This window comes from Danio rerio, chromosome 1 (genome assembly GCF_049306965.1).
Source record: "Danio rerio strain Tuebingen ecotype United States chromosome 1, GRCz12tu, whole genome shotgun sequence".
Classification (NCBI taxonomy): Eukaryota; Metazoa; Chordata; class Actinopteri; order Cypriniformes; family Danionidae; genus Danio; species Danio rerio.
The window spans coordinates 13,704,242-13,729,000 of NC_133176.1; the positions used below are offsets into that span (position 1 = coordinate 13,704,242).

A 24,759-nucleotide genomic window follows, 5' to 3' on the forward strand; every position below is an offset into this window, starting at 1 on the left:
ATTAATCATGTTCTAACTTAACAGTATAAGTTACACAAGCTGTTTTAAGTCAGTTTAACATATTATGAGTTGAATCGACTTATAAGGGTGTTTTGATTTAGCTTACAGATATAAGGCAACCGGGATTTTTTTTACAACGTAAGGTAATAGCACTAATGTTGAAAGTTTTGAGGTCAGTAAGATTTATATTTGAAAGAAACTAATACTGACATTCAGCAAAGATGCATCAAATTGATTTACATTTGCTATAAAATTTATACACTGTAAGTGCTTGGTTCCACATTTGATTTGTGTTGGGGCAACATGAAGAAATTAAGAAAATTAAGAAATTAAGTTTATTTGTTCGTTTTTACAAATATAAGATGATTTACCATAAAACAATTAAGCTGTCACAAAAAAAACTTAAGAATTGTGTTGGTTCAGCTAATTTTAAATAAGTAGTTTGAACAAGCAGCAAAAGTCATTTTGTATAAGTGTAGATTAATAAATGCATTTTCCCAAGATGAATCTTGTGAAATAAACTGTTATTGTTTCCTGAACAATATTTAGCAGCACAAACGTTTATAAAAATAAATATTTTTGAGCATTAAATCTGCACTGCATATTGCAGTGATTGTAGAAGGATCATGTGTCACTGAAGACTGCAGTGATGATGCTGAAAATGTAGCTTTGTCATCACAGGACTGAATTACATTTAAAATCCTTAAAAATAGATTAAATTGAATATATATATATATATATATATATATATATATATATATATATATATATATATATATATATATATATAAATAATTGCATCCCTTTCTTAATTAAGCACACAAAAAAATCTTAAAGACCTCAGCATTTCAATGGTAGTGTACATCTTTTTGCACGCACAGTACACGACAGTGAAAATGTTCATTTGTGTCCATCAGTTTTTGCTCTCCAGCTTGATTAAATCCTTGTGACATGTCAAGTTTTGCAGTACAGTTTGAATGTAGAGTACTGTATAACTCGTCTGTCTTATTAAATTAGCAACTCAAAAAGTATCTAGTTTTTCAAGCCTTTAAAAGGATTTTGAATGTACAGTATTTGTGAATTCATTAATTAGATATTGCATTATAAACGCTGAATCTAAGTGCATTGATTTTTTTTATAATGTGCAGAAAACTGTTTGGAATTTTTACTATTTTTATGAACCTCGAAAAATGTATGATTTTTTTACTGTCTCGATATAAATTGTATAAAATTGTATAAATGAATTAATTWWTATATATATATATATATATATATATATATATATATATATATATATATATATATATATATATATATATATATATATATATATATATATATATATTTATTTATACATGTATATTTATTTATACATGTATATTTATTTATAGATGTGTTAATAATTGTTTATTAATTATTTAACAAAGCATACAGACTGAAATATCTCAGACATATATCAATTTAATGCTGGAAATAAGTTTATCTTGTACATATTTGTAAAAAAAAAAAAAGAAGAAGCAGCCAATGTTTTCAAGAACATCTTAATTTTTCATTGAATCCATTAAGTTCTTTAAGTGTTTGTCTTTCTGTGCCAGCTGGTTTGTCGTGATGTTTAGTTCTGACAATTTACGTGGGACATGAACTGTCACATTTGTTTTAAGACGGAAGACTTCAGCTCATATTTGACTTATTTGCATCGGCCCCAAGACACACCCTTGAGGCATTCCTGTGTTTAGGCTAGTTTCCAATTGAACACGAGTGGTTAAAAACCCCCTAGATATGTCTGCTGAATGTATTCAAAGAATGTTGAATGAAATCATTTTATGACAGTGCGCTCATCAAACCTCAGCTGTGTGCTTTTGAACAACAACTGTAGTTTTGCTAAATGAATCGTTTTTTGGTGTTCACTGAACTGTAAAAATTGTGCAAAAGTAATGTATATAAATTATAATTCTTAATATAGTAATATAGAAACAGAAATATTATTAAAACAAAAATTTACTTATTTTAAAACATAAGTAGGTTACATCTGACTATTATTTAATCTGTTATACTGGGTTAAATGCAGTTTGCCTGATTTTGCCCCGTAATGCAGTGGGACTTTGGCCCTCATAATGATGGCACCTATATTTCATGTACTTTGCTACTGCTGTACTTTCTAGTTACAGTGCTGTTTGCTTTTTCCACCTGTTAAAAAATGTGCGTTTGAATGGTCAATGTCCAAACACAGAAGTAAGCGTTTGAAGGTGCCTTAGCTCATTGAATTGTTCAGGCATTATTAGTCTGGCAGGTCGCTTTCATAACAGAAATATAGTCTTATAATCCTCTTCGAAGTGACGTCGCAATATATATACCTCTTTTTCTTTCCTTATTCTGTTTTCATGCCTCAGAGTGTTCAGGTCAGGAATTCTCATGTAAGTATGATCCTTCTCAATTTGGCAACCCTGGCATGAAAGGCTTGCTCTGATTTACTACAGTTATGATTTCTTTGTTTTTGCATTTGTTTAAATAAATACTGTATATACACGGTAATTGAAAAGTTTGGGATCGGTGCACTTTCATTTTTTTACAAGCAATTTCTAAAATGGTAGAATTTTATGTGATCAGAAATGCAGTTAAAACAGTAGACTGTTGGCAGGTAAAAGTTTTCTATAATATATAATGTTGGAAAACACAAATATTATAGAACTTAAAAGGCTTTTAATGTATTTTAAAATGTATGTTGTTCTTATAACACCATTTTTCAGTACACATCATCATTACTTTCTAAAATTTAAAAAAATGTGGAATTTTTATCATGTATTAACATTAAATTTCATGTATTCATTTGTTGTTTTTAATTGTTTATTTATTAATTAAAGGTTTTTGCCCTGAAAATAGCCTGTGTTGCTCACATCGTTTTAAAGAAAAATACGTCATAATCATAATTTTTCTGATATTTAAATCACAAGACTCATCATCATCATTATTATTAGTGTTAAAAAATATTTAAGATATGTTTTTACTGTCACTTTTGATCAATCTACAGCATCCTTGCTGAAAAAAACTTAAACTAAAAGTTACTGAGCCCAAACTTTTCTTTTTAGTGTATGTAAAGGCGATTCAGTTCCAATCTGTGAATGCTGATTGGTAAATACAGAGTTCAAGCTGTGCTTAAATATGCATTATACTTTCTGAAAACATCTCATTACACTTCAGTTTACATGTCGGGGACAGAGAATGTGAAAGTATAAGCACCATTAGACAAGATTTTTATGATGAAAACACTTTAATGCTTTTAAAACGGTATCACCAGGAAGAATTTTACGTTATTTATCAAACATGGAAGTGAAAAATCATATTTAACTTTTAATGTACAGTTTTGATTGATTTATTTCTATTTATATATTTGTCTGTGCATCATCTCTCAATAAAATATATAGTTCTTCTTATGTTATGTTTTTATGTATATTGATTAGAGCTGCACAATATCAGCATCGATATCACAATGTACGCACACACAATAGTCGCATTGCAAGATATGCAATGTTGAGTCTGAATTATAGTAAACCTGAAGCTAAAGAATTGTATTTATTTACTGTAATTATAAGGAATTTATTTAAAAATGGTTATACTTGTCCTATTTCTAGTCCAAATATCTACATTTTCAAGCAAAAACGAGATAACTTTACTCGCCCCTCTGGCAGATAATTTTGCTTATTTTAAGGAAAAACTCTTAAATTTGACTTTTATTTCTTCTCAAGTTGAAAACAAAACAATATTTTTACTTGACCTAAGAATGTTCAGATGTTTGGTCTAGAAATGAGACAAAGCAAAGTAAGAAAAGCATATTTTTTTTCACATTGTGATTATTCCATTTCTGTACATAAATACTTTTAGACTCCCTTAAGAATTGTGCTATTCAAACTGTCTTCGGAAACTATTCATATCGCTAAATTTATCTCAATTTCAGATTTTCATGAAGCCCTAATATTGATCTTTAAGTTGCTGATGTGGCAATTAATAAATAAACAAACAAACATGTCGGGGACTGTATTTTGTAGCAGAGGAAGTAAGACGCTAAATACATATTCTAAATTGTTTATAACAAAATTTTTAAATAGTAAAGCTCTCTGTTATGTTCTTCTAGCAGTGATTAATTCGCAATAATTCTTTATTTTTATGCCGTCTCAAAGCAGGGTTTATATTTCTAATCGTGTTCCTCTTTTAGGAGCTTTACTATCTGAGAATGCAGCGAGCGCAGGAGAAGATGGAGCGTTTGGAGAAGCCAAAGAAAGAAAGACTCCGCGTGTGCGTGGCCACTTGCAACCGAGCGGACTACTCCAAACTGGCACCCATCATGTTTGGCATCAAATCTCACCCGGACATCTTTGACCTGGAGGTGGTGGTGCTGGGTTCACATCTCATTGACGATTACGGGTAAGAAAGCTTGAGCAGAATTTAGGTTGCGTCATCTCTTTAACAAACTTGCACACTGTTAAAAATGCTGAGATTTGTACAATTCCTTCATGTTTTCCCGACATAAATTGATTAAAGTGTTTTGATAAATTTAAGTGGATTGAACATAAAACAATTAAGTTTCCCCAAAAAATCCTTAAGAATTGTTGTTTTTAAGGCAAGGCAAGCTTATTTATATAGCACAATTTATACACAATATCAATTCAAAGTGCTTTACATAAACAAGAAAATTGTTTACAATAAACAATTTTTATTCTAAAATAAAATAGAATTAAAAATAATTAAAAACCCGAGTAAAATGTGTTAAAACAGACTTTAAAAGAATGAAAACAAAAAAAAAGATAAAACGGTGCTCATTCAGTAAAGGCACAGCTAAACAGAAGAGTTTTAAGTCTTGATTTGAATGTACCTAATATTGAAGCACATTTTTCAACTCATTTTAATAAGTAGTCTGCAAGTAATTAGCATTTTTCAACTCATTTTATTAATTAGTTTGAACAAGCAGTAAAAGTCGATTTCTGTGTATATTTTGAAAAGGTAAATTGTGTGTTGTAGCAGGTATTCACAACTGTATATTTAATCAGTGAAATGGAAAAGATTTGGTCCATGTGTTGAATCACTCGTCTTGAAGTGTGTCGGGTCACAGAGGATATATGTATGGATGTTAATGAATTGTTGCTTATCTGTAACATTTATGGTCTTGTCGGGCAGATAAAAAGGAATATATCGAAGTTGTTAGAATAGGAGTGTCTAATGTACACTCGCAAAATATACTGATGTACTGTTAAAGTGATTAACAGAAAGAAGATTTTTTTTTTCAACACTTTTCTAAACATAATAGTTTTAATAACTCATTTCTAATAGCTGATTTTTTTTAAACATCATTTGGGAAATATTTAAAAAACGAAATTGACAGTAGGTCTAATTATTTTGACTTCAACTGTATGTAATTATGCGGGAAAAAATGCTAAAAATCTAGAATTTTATAAATTAATATATAATAATTTAAGCCTCTATTTTAATGTTTTACATTACATAATTCATCATTGTGCTCAAACAACAGTGTAATTTTGGAAATACATCAGTCTTTTAGTGCATATGCAGTTAGCATTATCTATTAAGAACGGCCACAGGTGTTTGTCAATTGTATGTTTGGTTTCTGGCCTCATTTAGTTGCAGTTATTTTTAGATGTACAAAACATCTTATTTTGCTGCCCGATGATGCAGTTATATCAGCAGTTTTTACCATGTTGTTTCAATGTATTGTCTTATGCTGGCTTTCTTCATTTTGCAGTGTTATCTTTTCTCATTATTTCCCTGTAGTGGCTAATGAATTTAAGTCTTACACATTCACACTACATTTTTTCCCCGCCATGTAAAATGTACAAAATGTTTAAAATTAAGTGTGTATTTTACTTACAGATCCGCTTTTGAAAGGTTTTGGAAACAGTAAAGAAAATGTCAGCACCAATTGGAAAACCTTTTACTAACATTGCAGTTTGCATATTAGTATTTAAGTGTAAAAACTATCAGTAAACTGTCATGTTAACTGTGTAAAATACATACATATATATATAATTGATAATAATTGCTGGATCTATTTGCAATTACTGTGTGGATAAATATGATGTAGCTACTTCAACATACAGTAATTTACCTTGTACAGTGGTAATTCTGGTTTTATAATTATGTTTATATTATTCTAAAGGTGCATAGTTTCAGATTTCATGAACTCTTTCACATTTGTAATGTCTGCTGTTTTGTGCTGTTATCAACTTTCTATAGAGTCGGGAAAATTCTTCAAAAAAATAACAATTTACTTGTTTGAAATATTTGCAATGTAAGAATATAGAGTGGTGCTTTAGGTTTAGAATCTGTTTTCTCATTAAAATCTGATCTGTTTTTATGGGTTCAGTTGATCTTATTAGCTCTACAGTAGTGGCCGACTTTTGTTCATTAGCAGTGGTTTAGAAAGTATTTCCCCATTCTTTTTTTTCCCCAGATGTCTTTGTTAAAGCCTTAACAGCTTTGAAAACATGCTGCCCACCAGCCATTATGGATTTTCACAATCATAACACTACAAAACTATATGAACATTGGTCAATGTCTATCTAGTGTCCACTTGGTGTCTAAAATGAGGAAAATATCTTGACAAAATCACATTTAAAAATCCATCAACACAATCTCACAGCAGTTTGTAATTTTTTGATTTGGTGGCTATTTCGTATGAATTCTTATGATCTCATTTGTACAATTTAGTACGATTTGCTTATCCCCCAAATAGACACATGAACAGTTTGAGTTTACTCGCTTCATTCGAGCGTCAAATTCACTTCACAATAGATGCAGATTCACATCATAGGCAGGGCTTCCATCTGCCTCGTGACTAGCTTCATTGCTTAATGGCTAACATGGATTTTATTTAGATAGTAGCTGTGTTTATGTGCTTTAGGGATGCTGAAAAACAGCTAGATTTGTTTGGCGCTGTGTCTGAGTCCACCAGACCCTTTCTGAGGTGCACCCAGCTCTGTGAGTTCAGAAAATATACCTGGATGATCGAAGCTTTCAGCGGAGCTTCAGACTGAGCTGAGCCCAGTTTGAAGAGCTTTTGTCTGGTGTCAGGAAGAGGATTTCCCCTTGGGACACCAACAACAGGCACTACGTCATAATTACTCCCCTACAAGAGTAAGCTTATGATTGGTTAACAACTCAATTGTCCGCTAAAGTTCAGATTATTCAACTCAAGTGAGATCAGATTTTTAAAACGTGCAAAATGCTGAACTCATGCCACTTCATCCATGAGAATCGCCCCGCAGGATGTCTATTCGCGTTTTTGCATTGACCTAACATGTAAGTCACTCACACTTGATGCTTCATCCGCGTCTAGTGTGAATGCAGCATTACAATTCTGCTCTCAAATTAGCCACTAAACTGACAAAACATAAAATAGTTATGTTTCCTCGAGATGAGGCTGGAAAAAATAAATGTCTAGTATATTAAATGTTTAAACATATAATATTTTAAGAATGTAGAGATCTATTTATTATTTACCACACTTCAGAGGAGTGGGTGGAGCTAAAGGCACACTTTACTAGCTGGGACTCTCTGATTGGTGTTTTTTTTAATACTAATTCTAGTGTTAAAAAATAGATGTTTAAACAATGAAGTTGAATTAATGCGAACAGATTATTTCAACAAAATTTACAATTGAAAAACAACCTCAGAAATCACAACAGGTGTGTGTTTATATGCTTATCAGTTATTATACAACATCACAATAATAATTTCTATGGAGAAGTTGTTTTACCCTGACCGTTGCTCTCTATATGGCACCACCGTGGCTTTACCAGTATTATTAGCTTATATTCATATGTACTGTAGGGACAGTTGAAATGATCAATATAGTTAGGGTTAGGAATAGGGTCGGGCCGTTTAATTAATTTAGTTTCTGTGTGAGAAAAGACAGTTGTTCATACAGGTTTATAATGTTGACTGAGTCTTTCATTTATCTGTGAACAGTCTGATCTGTTCTCTCTGTAAGGTCATAACGTCTCACAGCGGTAATGTAAAACAAACAAGCAAAGTCGTTTCCAGTAACACTGTCTGCGTCTAGGTTCGAGAGCTTCATTACATGATTCAGCACTATTTCTCACCGTTGCCTTGGAAATGTTGGTATGCGGCTTTTGACAGTGGGAGTTTAGCTCTTTCTGTGACCAGAAGTCATTGTGTTTTATCACTGAAGCCAAACCAGCCTTTACTCCTTCTGGGTTCAGTGAAATATGACATTACCTACAGGGAGCAAAGCCTTTTTCTATTTTTATTTTTCAGAGCTAATGGAAAAGTCTACATCTTTTCAGTCTTTGGTACTGCAAGGTGTTTTGAGATGTGCTTTGTGAATTGTTATAGAGTTCCAGATTTATGTTTTCTTTATATCTTATTAAAATGCATTAGCAGGTTAGCTGCGCAGGTTGTTTGTGTATTTCCATAGATATTTACATTAGATGTTGCCTACGCTATTGTTGTCTATTATTGTCTATTACTATCAATAGAGCCTCCATTTTAGTACAGGGTAGCGCTCCTTTGAAATCTATGTGGGACCAAGGTGCAGTGGATGACTGGCTATCCAGAGCCAGAGATATACACATATATACATGTCTATGATTGGGAGTTTTCCCAGTGGTCAGTACTCAAATATTTTTTTAAAACATGAAAATTATAATTTTACATCACTTTTCTACATCGATGGATGAGTGACGGCACGGGCATTGCTGGCATGGACATGTATTATCCTCCCTCCCTGTTAAATTTGATCTAATCTATGCCCTGATACACTTCTCCTCTCCTGCTTTCACTTCTCATTTTAACGGAGGGAGCGATTCGTTTGTGAATGAATCTCCGTCATGAACGACTTTTTCACTTAGCCGACATTAATACAAGTTTCTAGCACCACAGCATCTTGTTGTCATATTTCATTTACATTGTTTGCTGATTTTATTCAACCAAACTAGCATAAGCCTAATATTTAGTGCGAGTTGGTACTACTTTGCCTTATGGTCAGTGCAGTAAGTGACTGTGTTATCATCAGTAACGTTACTTGTTTAGCACAAGAGTTCAACACATATAAAAACATAAAAAACGAAATATTACCTATGAAAAGTTCTGCCTTTATGCTTTGTTTTCTTTGTTTGCTCGTTATTGCACACCCGTACACAGCGCTAAAGTCCAGCATCTTCACATTGGCTTTAGCCTTGACTAGTGCTGTTGAATGACATTTGTGATGGGAGCACTGTACAAATGTGGCGGCGCTATTAAAGCATGCTCAGGGTCCCTATGCAGTGTATATATCTATTGTGTCTTTATTTGTAGCTGTTGTGACTCTATATGGGGTCTTCTTTATTATTTTAATGCACCAGTTTCAGATGACTTTTTGAAATAGCCAAATTTATAGCGCTTGTTTGAATTTAATAGACTCTATGCAGGAACTCTGCTGACGTGTTTTTGGGAGGAGCTTAGTCAGTCTCTCTACTTCCACATAGCGCGTTCTACAGCGAAATCTAATAGTGGTGAAACTTAAATGCATCGGAGCATGGCAAAGAGGGGAGATTTACTCTTCAATTGATGAAGATCCTGTGCTAGTAGATGCTCAGCATCAGGAACATCATTATTGTTCAGTTCCACAACCCGGTAGATGATTAATACACCAGATTAGGCTGACAGTCTCCGTGACTGAAAGGAGACTGCTTCGATGCTACTTTTGGTGATGTTAAACGGCTCTTAGAAACTCTTAAAAGCATCGAGTGTTATCTATCATCCTCACCTGCGCCATCCGCTTAAAGTGATCGCTGTGCTGCACCGGAAATTTTCGTGTGGGATAACCGCAAACGTGGAAGAGATTGTGCATCTAGAGTCTATTTACTAGTGTGGTTTATTCCCTGCCTATTATTAAGATATTTGTTGTTTATTAACATTTATAAAGTGGAGTTTCTGCATGTTTGTATTCTATATCCCCAATCATACTAAACCCAACTGCTATCTTAATAACTAACCAGTAAATTAGGAGTTTGAACCTAAAGTAACAATTTATTGCGAAGATCTAGAGTTTTCGTCAAAGGGTGTGTGGCATTTTAAGCCAAAACCTCAAACTCACACAGACTTATTTTACATCTTGTAAAACGAGGAGTTATAGATCCCTCTCAATCTGTTAATTGATTCTCAAATTTATTAATCCTCAAAATAATGGTTAGTCCTATTTAATCACAATATGCCTCTCTCTTTCCCAGAAACACGTTCCGTATGATTGAGCAGGATGACTTTGACATCGGCTCCAAATTACACACCATAGTTCGCGGTGAGGATGAGGCTGCCATGGTGGAGTCTGTCGGCCTGGCGCTCGTCAAGCTTCCCGATGTCCTCCAACGTCTCGCGCCCGACATTCTGCTGGTTCATGGTGACCGTTTTGATGCTTTGGCTCTGGCGACGGCGGCGGCTCTGATGAACATTCGGATATTGCATCTGGAGGGTGGAGAAGTGAGCGGAACCATCGACGACTCCATTCGCCATGCCATCTCCAAACTGGCACACTACCACGCCGTGTGCACGCTCTCTGCCGAGAGACACCTCATCTCCATGTGCGAAGATCACTCTCGCATCTTACTGGCCGGCTGCCCGTCGTACGACAAGCTGCTCTCCGCCTACAAACGAGACGATTATGCGGACATCATCAAGTCGTGGATCGGTATGTAGATGAATGGAACGGACAAAACCTCAAGATAGCACAAAGTGCTATTTTGATGAACTGTTAATTTCTAGATGTTGCAAGGTTAATAATATGTTGCATTATTAACATATATAAATATATATGTGTGTGTATATTAGGGGTGTCACGATTTCGATTTTTAATCAAAATCGATCGAAATTTATGCTCAATTTCGATTATCGAATCAAAAAATAGAATTGTCGATGCTGCCACGCCCCCATGTCACGTCAGCTTGGCTTGCCAAGCGGGAAAAAAACAGGCTTGTTAAACTGCAGAAGCAGGAGACCCATCGTCAGAACTTAAACCCACTCCTCTTTCAATGAAGTCGCTGGTGTTTAAGCATTTTGGATTTCCAGTGAGTTATGTTGACAACGTTTGTGTTGTCGACAAAAAAAACACAGTTTTGCAAGCTCTGCTATGTACGTATTACGTACGGTTCGTCCGATAGACAACACCGGCATCGCGATCCTCCGCCCGCCCCCGTTGCAAATCCGCTTGCGAAAAGTACACACTCAGACCCTGTTTACACTGTCTTTGTTTTTTTAAATGGCATTTTGGAACGACAACGATTTGACATCCACAGTGGCGTGTAACATTTCTGAGCAGCCCTCCTTCCTCACTACCTCCGAAAATGCACATCACATGACCACAAAGACACAGACGCACACACAGCCATGCGCTCAAGACAGCAGGTCCAGGCATTCAGAGGACTGCTTCAATCTTTCACTCACTTGTACTTAGTCATTTTAGTGAACACCTCAGATACTGTTGGCTGGTTCCTATTGGTTGTGCGTCTTTTTTACCGACGCCATTATAACGACACAGATCACTGCCTATTCACGAGTCCCGCAGAAAAAGTGATTGACAGGTGGTAATTATGTGTGTATCTTGCCTTTATTCATTTATTGTATGATTTGTTTATGGGTAAAACAAAGACCATCCAGGTCAGGTAGTTTAAACGGTAGGCTACAAATAATTAATTGGTCATTAATTAATTAATTATTCATAATCGAAAATCGAATCGAAAATGTAATTGAATCGAGGATTTGGAGGATCGTGACACCTTTAGTGTATATTCACCGTTTTTTTTTTCTTCTTTGATGTGATGTCAAATGGTCAACTTGGCAGGATTCACCAGTAGGAAACAACAGTGTTTCAGTGATCCAACCTAGCCTATCCCTGATAGACTCTATCTATCTATCTATCTATCTATCTATCTATCTATCTATCTATCTATCTATCTATCTATCTATCTATCTATCTATCTATCTATCTATCTATCTATCTATCTATCTATCCATCTATCCATCTATCCATCTATCTATCTATCTATCTATCCATCCATCCATCCATCCATAAAATATACCTTTAAAGGTACCATAAAATGTACTGGGTGGCAATGAGTAAACATATAGTCTGTATTTCATTATTTTGTTCTGGTAATGAGATGTCTGTTGCATTACCCATGGCTTTCTAATGGCTGCCTCTTTTTTAAAATAATAGTCCTACATATAATGAAAAATAGGAAATATTTTAAGCTGTGTTAAACTTAGAAGACAAGGAAACATTTTTATCACTGTTGTACTCTCACTAGGAAATATTGTAGCCAATTAGATTCTCCTGAGGCGTACGTATTAATGATCCCGAGTGTGACATAACAGTCAGTGTTATGTTCTGATTTGCCTATTTTTCTGGGGTCTTTTACTCAAGTGAGAAAAAAAGGAGCAAACAATGGAGTTGGGGGCTTATGCTATGTCATTATTCAACTGTGACTAAGTTTATGCAGTTTTCCTTTCTATGGCACCTTTAAAGGGCTATGACACTCCCCACTTTCGGTTCAAGTCTACCTCAGAATTAAAAAAAAAATGCATCCTAATGGCCGTTGAGTTCTGCTATCAGGAGTGGGCGTGGCCAGCAGAGCAGGGGAGAAGGAGGGGAGCGAACAACTGTTGTCAGTCGACTCACAAAATGAGACACAAACCATGAGGACACCCATGATTTTATAGTTTACAAAGTTAAAATGTAAAGAAATAAACAGTAATTTAATGTCCTGCTACATTTGTTATTCGTAATTTCAATACACACAACCATAATTTATATCATTTTAAAGATATTCGTGTTTATATGAACACCAAATGAGGACTTCTACCTCAATCCCCGGGTCTGAATGCAGACTGTGCTGTTGTCCTGTCTATTTTAACCATTAGCCCTGCTGGTAATCTGGTAATCTAAACAATTCTTTGCTTTGACAGCATCGCGGGGAAAACATGCAACAAACCCCGTGGGTAATAGAAACTAACACATGACCCTTCATGAACAGTTAAATACAGTTTGCAGTGGGTCCGTGGACGTGGTTTCACCCAGTCATCAAGGTAGGATCCCACAGTAGGCACTGGCAGGTTTGCCTTGCCTTTGGAAAGCACATGTGGTCATGAATAATTAAGAAGCAGGCTCTTCTCATTGGATAAGAAAACTCTGCTATGAATAATGATGAGAAACCAACACGTCATCTTTGCACTTGCAATTTTGTGCTACATCACCGATTTTGATCCGGCCCCAAAATAATTTTAAACGCGGAAGATGAAATTAGCTGACAAAAGCACCAAATTATCCAGTTTACCCCACAATTACAGCTAACAGGTGCTAACATTGTCTTAACTGATGCTCAACACACACAAATCTTTTAAAATCTCAAAAATACTCGGGTTTCTTGAATTTTTAATGGCACCAAGCTAATGATTCTACAGATGACAAAGTTTCAATTGATTCAGATTAACACGCCTCAGCAATACATTGCATAATATTTAACAATTAGGTCAGTAGACAAGAGTGGGCTGTTTGAATACACTTTACCCCACAGGAGAGTTTACTCTACAAAGCACTATCTCTGTAAATGGTTGAAAGCATTGTCCACTTATTATTGTATTTATAAAACCACATCTTAATATCCAGATTTAGACCTGGAGCTAATGTGTGTGTTTTTTTTTTTGCTGAATAGGGGACGACGTGAAGGAACAGGACTATATTGTAGCCCTCCAGCATCCTGTTACCACAGATATCAAGAACTCCATCAAGATCTACGAGTTAATGCTGGACGCTCTCATTTCCTTCAACAAGAAAACTCTCATTCTCTTCCCGAATATTGACGCAGGTCAGCTCTTGCTCCCTTTTTTTTTTTTTTTCTATTAATTTCTCTCAGTTTCTTGTTTTTTAAAGGTCCCTCCAGGAAAGTACTTGAGTTTCAGACATATGGATTCAAGGCCTGGAAAATACTTAAAAACAAACATGGGTCCTTGAAAGTGCTTGAATTAAATTTGAAATGGTTTGTAATGGTGTTATTTCAGCAATTGTATTGCATAGCTGTCAGAAAAAGAATGAAAAAAAAAACTCATAATTTAAAAATACTAAATTTAAATCTTGTACTAAAAATACTGCACTTTTTAAAATAAATCTTTGTATATTGGTTTTAATTAACATAAATAAAAACAAAGCAAGAACAAAATGAACAAAAAAGGACAAAAACAAGGATGCCAGTAAATGCAAGTATAGTAAAAAAAGGTTGCAAAAATCTGAGTAAACATAGTTTGTAACTTGTTTTCTTTTTCTGGTAAGCAATGCGATGCGTTACTTTTGAATTACTTTTTAATACTTAGCGAAGGCTTGATCTCTTTCAGAACTTTTTTTCCCGTTTTTTTTTTAAATAGAGGAGCTCTGCAATTAACATTGCACTGTATTATCGACACCATCATTTACCTTAAAAAAAATATTTTTACAGTGTTTGCTGTGTTTGCTACTGTTGTCTTATTTGTCTTAAGTAAAATTACTGTACATTATGACAATTCCCTTTTCCTTTTATTTGATGCATTCGAAATAATGAACCCATTCTCTCATTCACAGCATGATTCATTGTGACTACTTTAGCTTTAATTCAGCATTTTTTAAAAGCTAATTATTTAAACCAAAAAAGTAACTTAAGTTACATTTTTGAAAAATTAACTCAAACGTTACTTATTTTTTAAAAGTAATGTGTTACTTTACTCTTTACTTAGAAAAGTAATATTATTACATTACTTGTATTGCGTTTCCCCCAACAATGATTACCAGTATTGAATTCAACAAATTTTATTACAATTTTTGAAAATGACATGCTCAAAATATCATCATTACTCTGATATTTGAATGTCAATATTAAGTGTAAGGGAAGTGTTTAGCACAGTAAGGACCGCATAAAGGCGGTCGCACAAGTCTTCATGTCGTTTTATATACACTGCTTAGCAACATGGACACCTCCCAAATTGTTAAAAATGTCACAAACTGTATAAGGTATAATTCACTCAAAAATATAATTTTTGTCTTAATGTAATGATGTGTTATGACAAGCATTTGATATGTTTTTTCTTTCATAACGAACACAAAGTGTTTTGCATGAAAATAAACATTTACTAGATCAGTATAACTACTCCAGCCTATATAATGTTGAATATAATGCAAGAGGGAATCTGATTATGACAAATGTCTCATTTTACAAGTGAAAAAAATGGTAATGTTGTTGTCAATGACAAATGACAAGCACATGTCTCAAACATATTAATTCAACCTCAGAATTATGAATAGTTGTATTCTGATGTCATCAGTTTACTGTGCATTAATGACCAGGACTGTCTATTCAGGTCCACCATTCAAAGTATATACAAACCTTCACATTTTTAACCAACAGCAGACCAACACATAGGCCTAATATTATTGTTGTTGTTTTACCATATGTTAGAGAATAACAATAATAATAGCAGACTCATATTAACCTTTATTTTACATCTACAGAATCGTGAGAAAAACGTGATCTTTTAGCCAGAATCGTGTAGCTCTACTACATATGCTGTTGAGGGAATTACAGCGGTGCTTGATTCGAAATGAAAGGTGCTTTAAAACGGCCTTGCACCTGTTCTTCTTTAAAGAGTGGGAACTCTGTTCACAGTAAAACACAAAAAATGAAGCAAACGCCATTTGTTTTGAGAAAGCAGTCAGTTTAGACTGCAGATATATATAAAAAAGCCGCTGCACCTGCACCCAAAGTGCTCTATAGGCTATATATTTACTGTCTTCTGCCCTGAGAGTTTGTGTGTCTGTGTGTTTTTTCTCACATTGAAAAGCTTCACATGACCCTCAGCCAGTTTATCATCAGTGAGTTATAAAATAACTTAAGCAAGGGCTCAGGAGATAGACTACACGGTTATGGCTACAGTTATGGTTTTGAGTGCAAGTTAATGACAGGTAGACGCTACTGGAGAAGCAGTCAAAGCAGAGCTGTTTGTCTTGCATTGAAATAAATCTCCAGTCTGTTTACAGAAACGCCACCAGTCTAAACATCACAAGGGCACTGACGCCGAGATATCTCTGTCAGCCATAGTGTTTTGATGCACCTGAAAATGTAGTGATTCCTTAAAAACGCATAGCTGTGCCAGCTTGACAGTGAGGAGCTTTAACTGTTATGAGAGAATATCTGCAGTACATTAGTATTAATAAGTAATATGATCATTTGTAGTGAGGGCAATTAAAAAAAATATTCTATATTTTTTGGTTGCTGTGCTTTATGTAGTGACAGTTTAGTGGTATTTGTCCTTCCTTCACTTTCATTTGACGGCTGCACATGAGTTGTATTGATGAGTGCTGGGTTTTACCTAAAGTTAAATCCTCAGTGCTCCTAAAAATGTAAAAAATCTGTTAAATAGACAGTCAAGCGCTCTGATCTAATAACTTTCTCGTATATTGTAGCCAACATTTGACATTTTTCTGTTATATAAATGTGTGTTAATTAGAAACTATTTTACTGTGGTTGTACTTTTATGTATTTTTTAATAATTATGTACTATTGAAATATTTATATTTTAATTTTTGTTAGTTTTTATTTTACTTTTAATTTAAATTTATTGTGTACATTCTTTTTATGTTCTTCTTGTTTTTCATGTTTTTATAATTCAATATTCAATATCAATATTCATATTATATTTAATGTTAGCTTTCAAGTAGCATTTAATTTTTTTATAGTTACCTGTATGTATTGCTGTATCTATCAGATGTATGTATTTCACACACACACAGTCAAAATTCAAAAAGTCTAAATTATTATCCCTTCTGCAAAATTAGATTTTTATTTTCCAATATTTTCTTAAGTGATGTTTGATAGAGCGAGGAAACTTTCCCAGTATATCCTATAGTCTTAAAAAAATAAGATAGCCGTTAATCTATTCTCAAAGTTGGGTTGGGAGCTGGGTCTGTTCTACGCAAGCTATGGTGACTTTCAACTTGATATTTTAGCGTGGATGTATACCTGACCGGTAAGCCGTCTGACTAAAAAGTGCCCTTCTGGATCAAATCAGCAGGATGCTCTTCTGGCTCTTCGGCAGTTTCACATTCACTCATGATCATAGTTTGATCGTGGTGTTTACTTCAAGAATGCCACTAATTGATGCATTCTCCCCGTCTTAATTCCATTTCTGTTTAGTTCAGTTATGGCTTTAGTCGGATTAAGGTGATCAAAAATCGCTGTTTTGAGCTTATGTAGACCTACAGTTTAAAAGTCATGTTTACCTGAATGAACAGTTAGTAAACATAAGTACATCTTATTGAACATCATTTATGTTCTTCACCAATTATCATAGTAGAACAGTTTCTGAAGCAGTTTGTGATTCATTTTGGAAACAGGAGATGAGCTGCTGGTCTAATGCGCCACCTGGCTTGAGAAACCCATTCTCAAAGACTTACCTTTAGTCATTATTTGGGTAGCACACATATTCTGAATGCCTTTAGTAGAATTTAAATGAGCCATTTTAATTTAGATTAATTTCAAGATTACAGTGAGATTAGTCTAGATTAAAAAAAAATCTATGCCCATCTATATTTAATACATATATACTACATATATTAATTACTATATATATATATATATATATATATACACACAACTCGCAAAAGCTATCTTTTAAATTCCTATTTTAATAGGAATCTATGCAATATTATTTTTGTGCATATACATTAGATTAATAATCAGTACTGAAACGATCTAACAAAATAACCTATGATAACTGTCCAAAATCTAGTACCCAAATTTAAATGTCATAGAAAAATATTAAATACACATTTAAAAAAAGAGGGAAAATCAAGAGAGGCAAAATAAATAGTTTTTTAAATTTGAAAACCATTTTTAATATCAATATTATTAGCCCCAGATTGGCTACAGAGCAAACCACTGTTGTTCAATGCTTGTCTACTTAACTGATAACTTGCCTAGTTGACCTAACTAAACTAATTAAGTCTTTGAATTGTAATAATTTGGATTTTAAGTAAAAGTGTTTAAAATTCTTTATGATTAATCCCCAAAATCTCCTCTTACAATCTCAGATCTTCTCTCAAAACCTTTCTGTATATAGTAATTGTGCATATTGAGTTGTGTTAATGGCACACTGCTCTGTGTTTGTGTCCTGCAGGCAGTAAGGAGATGGTTCGTGTGATGCGGCGGAAGGGAATCGAGCAGCATCAGAACTTTCGTGCAGTAAAGCATGTGCCGTTCGATCAGTTCATCCAGCTGGTGGCTCACGCAGGCTGCATGATCGGAAACAGCAGCTGTGGAGTTCGGGAAGCCGGAGCGTTCGGGACGCCTGTCATAAATCTGGGCACTCGGCAGACAGGCAGAGAAACAGGTCAGAATGGATACAAATATTACCCATCAATGCTTGGAGAGAAATTTAGGCAGTGTGGTAGGATATGTTGATAGTGATTGTTCATTTAAGCTTAGAAAGTACAGTAAACTTTTGTGGATCTGGTTTACCAATGGATATATATGTTTTATTATAGGGGAAAATGTTCTACATGTGCGAGACGCAGACACTCATAATAAAATCTATCATGCCCTCGAGCTGCAGTTTGGAAAACGCTACCCCTGGTAATGTTTTTTATTTTTCTTAAACATTTGCAATTAAGTATACTTATATCTGCACACATTAAATAGCAGTTAAAATTTTATGTTATTTTAGTATTATTTATTCACTTGTAGGGATCAGTATTTTAACTTTAAGATTTGTGGATATTATTGTATTGCACAGGTTTCTTTCTTTTTTGTCATTTTGTTTTTTTTTTGCTTTTTGCAATAATTTTTTGTTTAGCTTTTATTCTATTCAGATATAATGTATTTGAGGATTTAGTTTTAATGTTTTTCTTTCATCTTTAGCTTTGTTTCAGTAATTTTAGATTTTTAGTTAAACATTTTTTTTAATATTTAAGTTTAAGCTTTTTAAGCTTCTGAAAAAATCATTCTAATCGTGTGATTTTAGTATTATTTATATACTGTTGAATTATAACATTTTGTATTAAAGTTTTTCTTTTTCAGTTAAATTTTACATTGCAGTGGTCCTTCACTATAACGCAGTTCACCTTTTGTGATCTTGCAGTTTTGCAGATTTTTTTAGAGCAGTTTGACACTTTTTTTTTTTTTTTACTGAGCATTGTGTTCTGCGTCCTGATTAGAGTTTGGTACCGAAACCCAGTGCCATTATGACAAATAATTAGATCACCAATGTCCATGTAAACGGCAACGCAGTGGCGCAGTAGGTAGTGCTGTCGCCTCACAGCGAGAAGGTCGCTGATTCGAGCCTCGGCTGAGTCAGTTGGCGTTTCTGTGTGGAGTTTGCATGTTCTCCCTGCGTTCGCTTGGGTTTCCTCCGGGTGCTCCGGTTTCCCCTAGAGTCCAAAGACATGTGGTACAGGTGAATTGGGTACCCTAAATTGTCTGTAGTGCATGAGTGTGTGTGGATGTTTCCCAGAGATAGGTTGCAGCTGGAAGGGCATCCGCTGCGTAAAAAGGGGCTGAATGAGTCCATTCCGCTGTGGCGACCCTAGATTAATAAAAGGACTAAGTCGAAAAAGAAAATGAATGAATGAATGAATGTGCATGTAAACAGTCACAAGCACCAACCCTACAAAAAAGGAGTACACTGATTTTGATGACAGCCTTTTCACAGGATAAGCTAATGTAATGTTAATAGCAAAATGCAAAATTCCCGCTAACAAACAAATGATCAAAAGAAATATATTAATTTAATTCAAATATATAAAATATGAGTTGATGTATACTTTAAACTTTAACTATGTTGTTCAATTAAAATGATTCAAATATTTTTTTTTTTGGCAAATAAAAGATTTTTGTTGAGTTGTCCACCATAATTTTGTGGCTCAAGTGTGTCAGTTCAGGCCCCGTTTTCGCACCGGTACCGTTTTAAAAGTATGGATTTAGCACCGGTATTGAAATAACCCCAAACGATTCCCAACCCTTGTCCTAATTGGCTGTAGACCATTGTCAACTTATCTCTTTCATGCCATGTCTCCTGTACAGTTCAGAATGTGTTCATCTTTCCAACTTTACATAAATCTTCGATCGCTAGCAGTGTGACTCTGAAGTGCTGGACTGTATGATTGCAAGTTTTCTCCTCAAAAAACATCAAAGGGCAGTGAAAGATGCTACCCATTACACAAAAAGTTCTGGACATGCTAAAAAAAGGTAGAAGTTACGCAGCTGTAGGGCGCCATTACGGAATAAATGCATTCAGTTTTACAGCCTTAAAACATCTATAGTAATTAAAAAATAAAGCTGAGTACTTTGTGGGTTTCATCCCTCATTTTTAGAAAGTAACTGCTTCAATAAATGAGGGATCACTGTACATTTATTTTTTGCTTTTGTGTATTTTAAATGTCTTTTAAAATGTTTTTTATTTCTATTCAGATTTCAATTGTTTAATCAATAATACGCTTTTGATTTAGATTGAACTCTCTTTAATGTCTCAGAGTCTAAACTTGTCAAATATGTTCTGTCTTTTTCTGCTAGCTCCAAGATCTATGGAGATGGAAACGCAGTCCAGCGCATTTTAAAGTTCCTGCAGACCATCGACCTCTCAGAGCCTCTGCAGAAGAAGTTCTGTTTTCCTCCAGTAAAGGAGTGCATCTCGCAAGACATCGACCACATTTTGGAGACCCAGAGCGCACTTTCTGTCGACCTGGGGGGAACAAACCTGCGTGTCGGCATCGTCAGCATGAAGGTACACAGAGGCACATATGATATGATGATATCATAATTCACCAGTAAAAGTGCAGACGTGAACTCTGAGATGTGGGCCCTTCTCAACATCTGTGTTTGCTTATGCCAGGATGTGAGTGTTTGCCTGAATGTGACGTGCGCACGTGTGTGTGTGTGTGTGTGTGTGTGTGTGTGTGTGTGCTTTTTTAATGTAGCAGGATATGTCAATATTTCATTCGTTTGACATGAAGCAAACTGCACGTTTGATCAGAATGGTTGTGTAATCGGCAAACAAGATTTTTTGACTGCAAACTGACGGAAAAGCCATTTGATGTGCTTCACTTTTAATATTTGCTGATGGATGAAGCATTGGCCAATCTTAATGCATACATTTGGACTGATTGTTAGGCCTGCACGATATTGAAAAAATATCTGCAAAAATTTTATGGTATTTTTATGCTTTAGAAGCAACAAAAATTTGCATACAGCAGCTTTAAAATGTAATGACGATGTGCTTTTGTGTTTCAGGGTAAAGTGGTCAAGAAGTACGTACAGTTAAATCCCAAGACGTTTGAGGAGAGGATAGAGCTGATTCTGACCATGTGTAAACAGGCCATGGCAGATGCCGTTCACCTTAACTGCAGGATCCTGGGTGTGGGTATGTCTGCTCTTCTCCATGCTTTAAACTTTTGTTTAAGAAGTAAACAGATGATCAATTCCTCCCTCATAGATCAGACCTATCATCAATGGTTACGTTAAACAAGTGGCAAAAGGAATGGGATACATGGACGAAAATTAAATTGTATGAAGTTCACTCTGAAATTTTAAACCCATATTAATACCTTTTAAGATGCGATTTGATTAGGTGATTTTTACCAGATGTCATATTGAACAGTTAGTGTAATTTTTTTAAAGTGAAGACTCTTCTCAATGTTTGTTCTGCTATATTCCTCCTCCTGTAAAAGTATTGTTTGTGGACTGTTCCGCTTTTTACTGCAGAAGTTTTTTTAATGAAATGAACTCATTTGGAGAGATATTCATCAAGTATTCTGTCTATCATACATTTACGTTAAAAACCCTATTTAAATTTAGGTATTTATTTTTCTTTGGATTTTATTGTATTTATTTTTAATTAACTGTTTTTATCATTGTATTTTTTTGTCTATCTACTTGCATTATGTGTTATTTGTTTGTAAACGGCATGTAACATGCTGCTATGCAAGAAAAATAGAAGTCTATGAATAAAGTTGTATCATATTGTATTGTATTGTAATATAGCTGTATTGTATCATATCGTAAAATAGCTGTATTGTATTGTATCATTTCGTATTGTATCCTAAAATAGCCATATTGTATTGTATTGTATCGTAAAGTAGCTGTATTGTAAAGTAAAATAGCCATATTGTATTGTATTGTATCATAAAATAGCCATATTTTGTTGTATCCTATCGTAAAATAGCTGTATTGTATCATATATTGAAATAGCCATATGGAATTGTATAGTATCGTAAAATAGCTGTATTGCATCATATCGTAAAATAGCTATATTGTATGGTATCGTAAAATAGTTGTGCTCTATTGTATCGTAAAATTGCTGTATTGTATCGTATCGTATCGTAAAATAGCTGTATTGTATCGTAAAATAGCTGTATCGTATCGTAAAATAGCTGTAGTGTATCATATCGTAAAATAGCTGTATTGTATCCTATTGTAAAATAGCTGTAGTGTATTGTATTGCAAAATATCTGTATTGTATTGTATCATAAAATAGCCATATTTTATTATCGTAAGATATCTGTAATGTATTGTTTCATAAAATAGCTGTATTGTACCGCATTGTAAAATAGCTGTATTGTATCGCATTGTAAAATAGCTGTATTGTATCATATTGTAAAATAGCTGAAGTGCATCGTATCATAAAATAGTCTTATTATATCAGAAAATAGCTGTATTGTATTGTATCAGAAAATAGCCATTTTGTAGTGTATCGTATCATAAAGTAGCTGTGTTGTATTGTATCTGAAAATAGCTCTATTGTATTGTATAATAAAATAGCTATATCGTATCCTATCTGTCGATATATTCGCTCTCTCATTAATGCAGTGTTTTTTTTGTCTCTGTTTCAGGTGTGAGCACAGGGGGCCGTGTGAACCCTCAGGATGGTGTCGTTCTTCACTCCACCAAGCTAATAAAGGAGTGGAGTTCGGTGGACATCCGCACGCCCCTCTCCAGTGCCCTGCATCTGCCCGTGTGGGTCGATAATGATGGGAACTGCGCTGCTCTGGCTGAGAGGAAGTTTGGCCATGGCAAAGGCGTGGAGAACTTTGTTACCATTATCACTGGAACCGGTTCGTTCCCTTTTTAAGCTCTACTTTTTATGCATCGTTGCACAGAAAAAAAACATGAGTGACAGTGGATTTAAAGTTATACCACAATCATCCAAGCTTAACTTTTTGTCAAGCAGGCACGCAACCTGTCTGTCATTTTTTTTTTTTTTGGCATCCATGTCTTTATGTATCTGTAGGTATTAATTTAAAAGTCAAATGAGAATCTATTGCTATAAAACAATTGAGAGTCCACTTTCAGTTTCTTTTGATTTATGCATTTGAGTACAATATTAATATTTGTTTAATTATACATAGGTTTGATAACATTTTGTCTACATTTCAGATAAAGATATTGTCCAAAAAGAATAGTTGATCAGAATAACAGTTTTTTTATTTGTTGTGACTGAAGATTTACAAGGTTTTCCCACTAAATATTGTTGGTAATAAAAATTATCTGAACACCTTAAATTATTTTAAGCCAAACCAATGCTCTGCATGACATTTTTATTTTAAATAAAAGTATATAGGTATAGAGTTGAAGTCAGAATTATTTTTATGTTTTCCCCAATTTCTGTTTAACCGAGAGAACACACTTCTTAACAATAATTTTAATGACTCATCTCTAATAACTGGTTCATTTTATCTTTGCCATGATGAGAGTAAATAAAATTTGACTAGATATTTTTCAAGACACTTCTATACAGCTTAAAGGGACAATTAAATGCTTAACTAGGATAATTAGGTTAACTACGCAGGTTAGTGTGTGTGTGTGTGTGTGTGTGTGTGTGTGTGTTTACATCAAATTATTTTTATTATTATTTATATTTATTTGAATTTTTTATTTTTAAATATTTTTATTTTAATTTTTTTATATTTATTTATATTTTTGTTATTTTCTTTATTTCTTCATTCATTTTTTTGTTTATTATTTTGTTTATTTTATTTCTTTCTTTATTTTTTTTTGAAGAAATGTCATTAGTAGTTTGCACAATAAAACAAATGTTGTTTTACTCAAACAAATAACTTTATACATTGTAAATCTGAAATGGGACTCTTATTTTACATTTTTCTACATCAGCACAGTTCCAATTCCAGTGATCTAAAGTTACAGTAAAATTATTTCAAAATTAAAGGAGATTACTGATTTTAAAGCGTTCCTATAAACTTTATTTTTGGGAATATAGTATTAAAAATATTAATGAGAACAACTGTTTTGAGCATTGATTATAATGAGAAATCAATATAAAATATGTTAGCTGCCATAGGAATAAATTGGGCTTTTAAACGTATCTCACTAGAAAATATTTATTCCCAATTCAATAAATGTATTTTTCTGTACTTTAAAAATATATGTTTTTTTTATTCTGTGTATCTTAAATCTTACAAAAAGCAACTTATTACATGTATTTTTTAAGTTATTTCTTTCTAAATAATTACCTAAATGTTATCCCAGTGCTAAGTTGCAAAGTTTTATAAGAGACTTTTATAGAATTGATAGGATTCAGTCAAACAGTGACTGAATCCTATCAATAAAAATGTAAATAATAATAATAATAATAATAATGGATCAATAATGCTAATGCACAACTGTTTTCCAACATTTCCAATATAAGAAAAAATATATAGTACGTCAAAGGTACTTTATCTGTATAATT

The 24,759-nt window shown here is 33.8% G+C and overlaps 1 protein-coding gene across 4 annotated transcripts in view; it reads left to right on the forward strand.

Moving 5' to 3' along the window:
- The window catches only part of gne (glucosamine (UDP-N-acetyl)-2-epimerase/N-acetylmannosamine kinase), a 39,048-nt gene that overhangs the window by 9,109 nt on the left and 5,180 nt on the right, over positions 1-24,759 (forward strand). For 2 of the 4 annotated variants that reach the window (XM_068214418.2, XM_068214395.2), the window contains exons 2-10: positions 2,391-2,414; positions 4,211-4,419; positions 10,239-10,693; positions 13,713-13,865; positions 18,199-18,411; positions 18,566-18,653; positions 20,589-20,799; positions 21,306-21,435; positions 22,904-23,125. In XM_068214418.2, coding sequence (XP_068070519.1) covers positions 4,229-4,419; positions 10,239-10,693; positions 13,713-13,865; positions 18,199-18,411; positions 18,566-18,653; positions 20,589-20,799; positions 21,306-21,435; positions 22,904-23,125 — 1,663 coding nt within the window. In that variant the 5' untranslated portion in view covers positions 2,391-2,414; positions 4,211-4,228. 4 annotated transcript variants of the gene reach the window in all.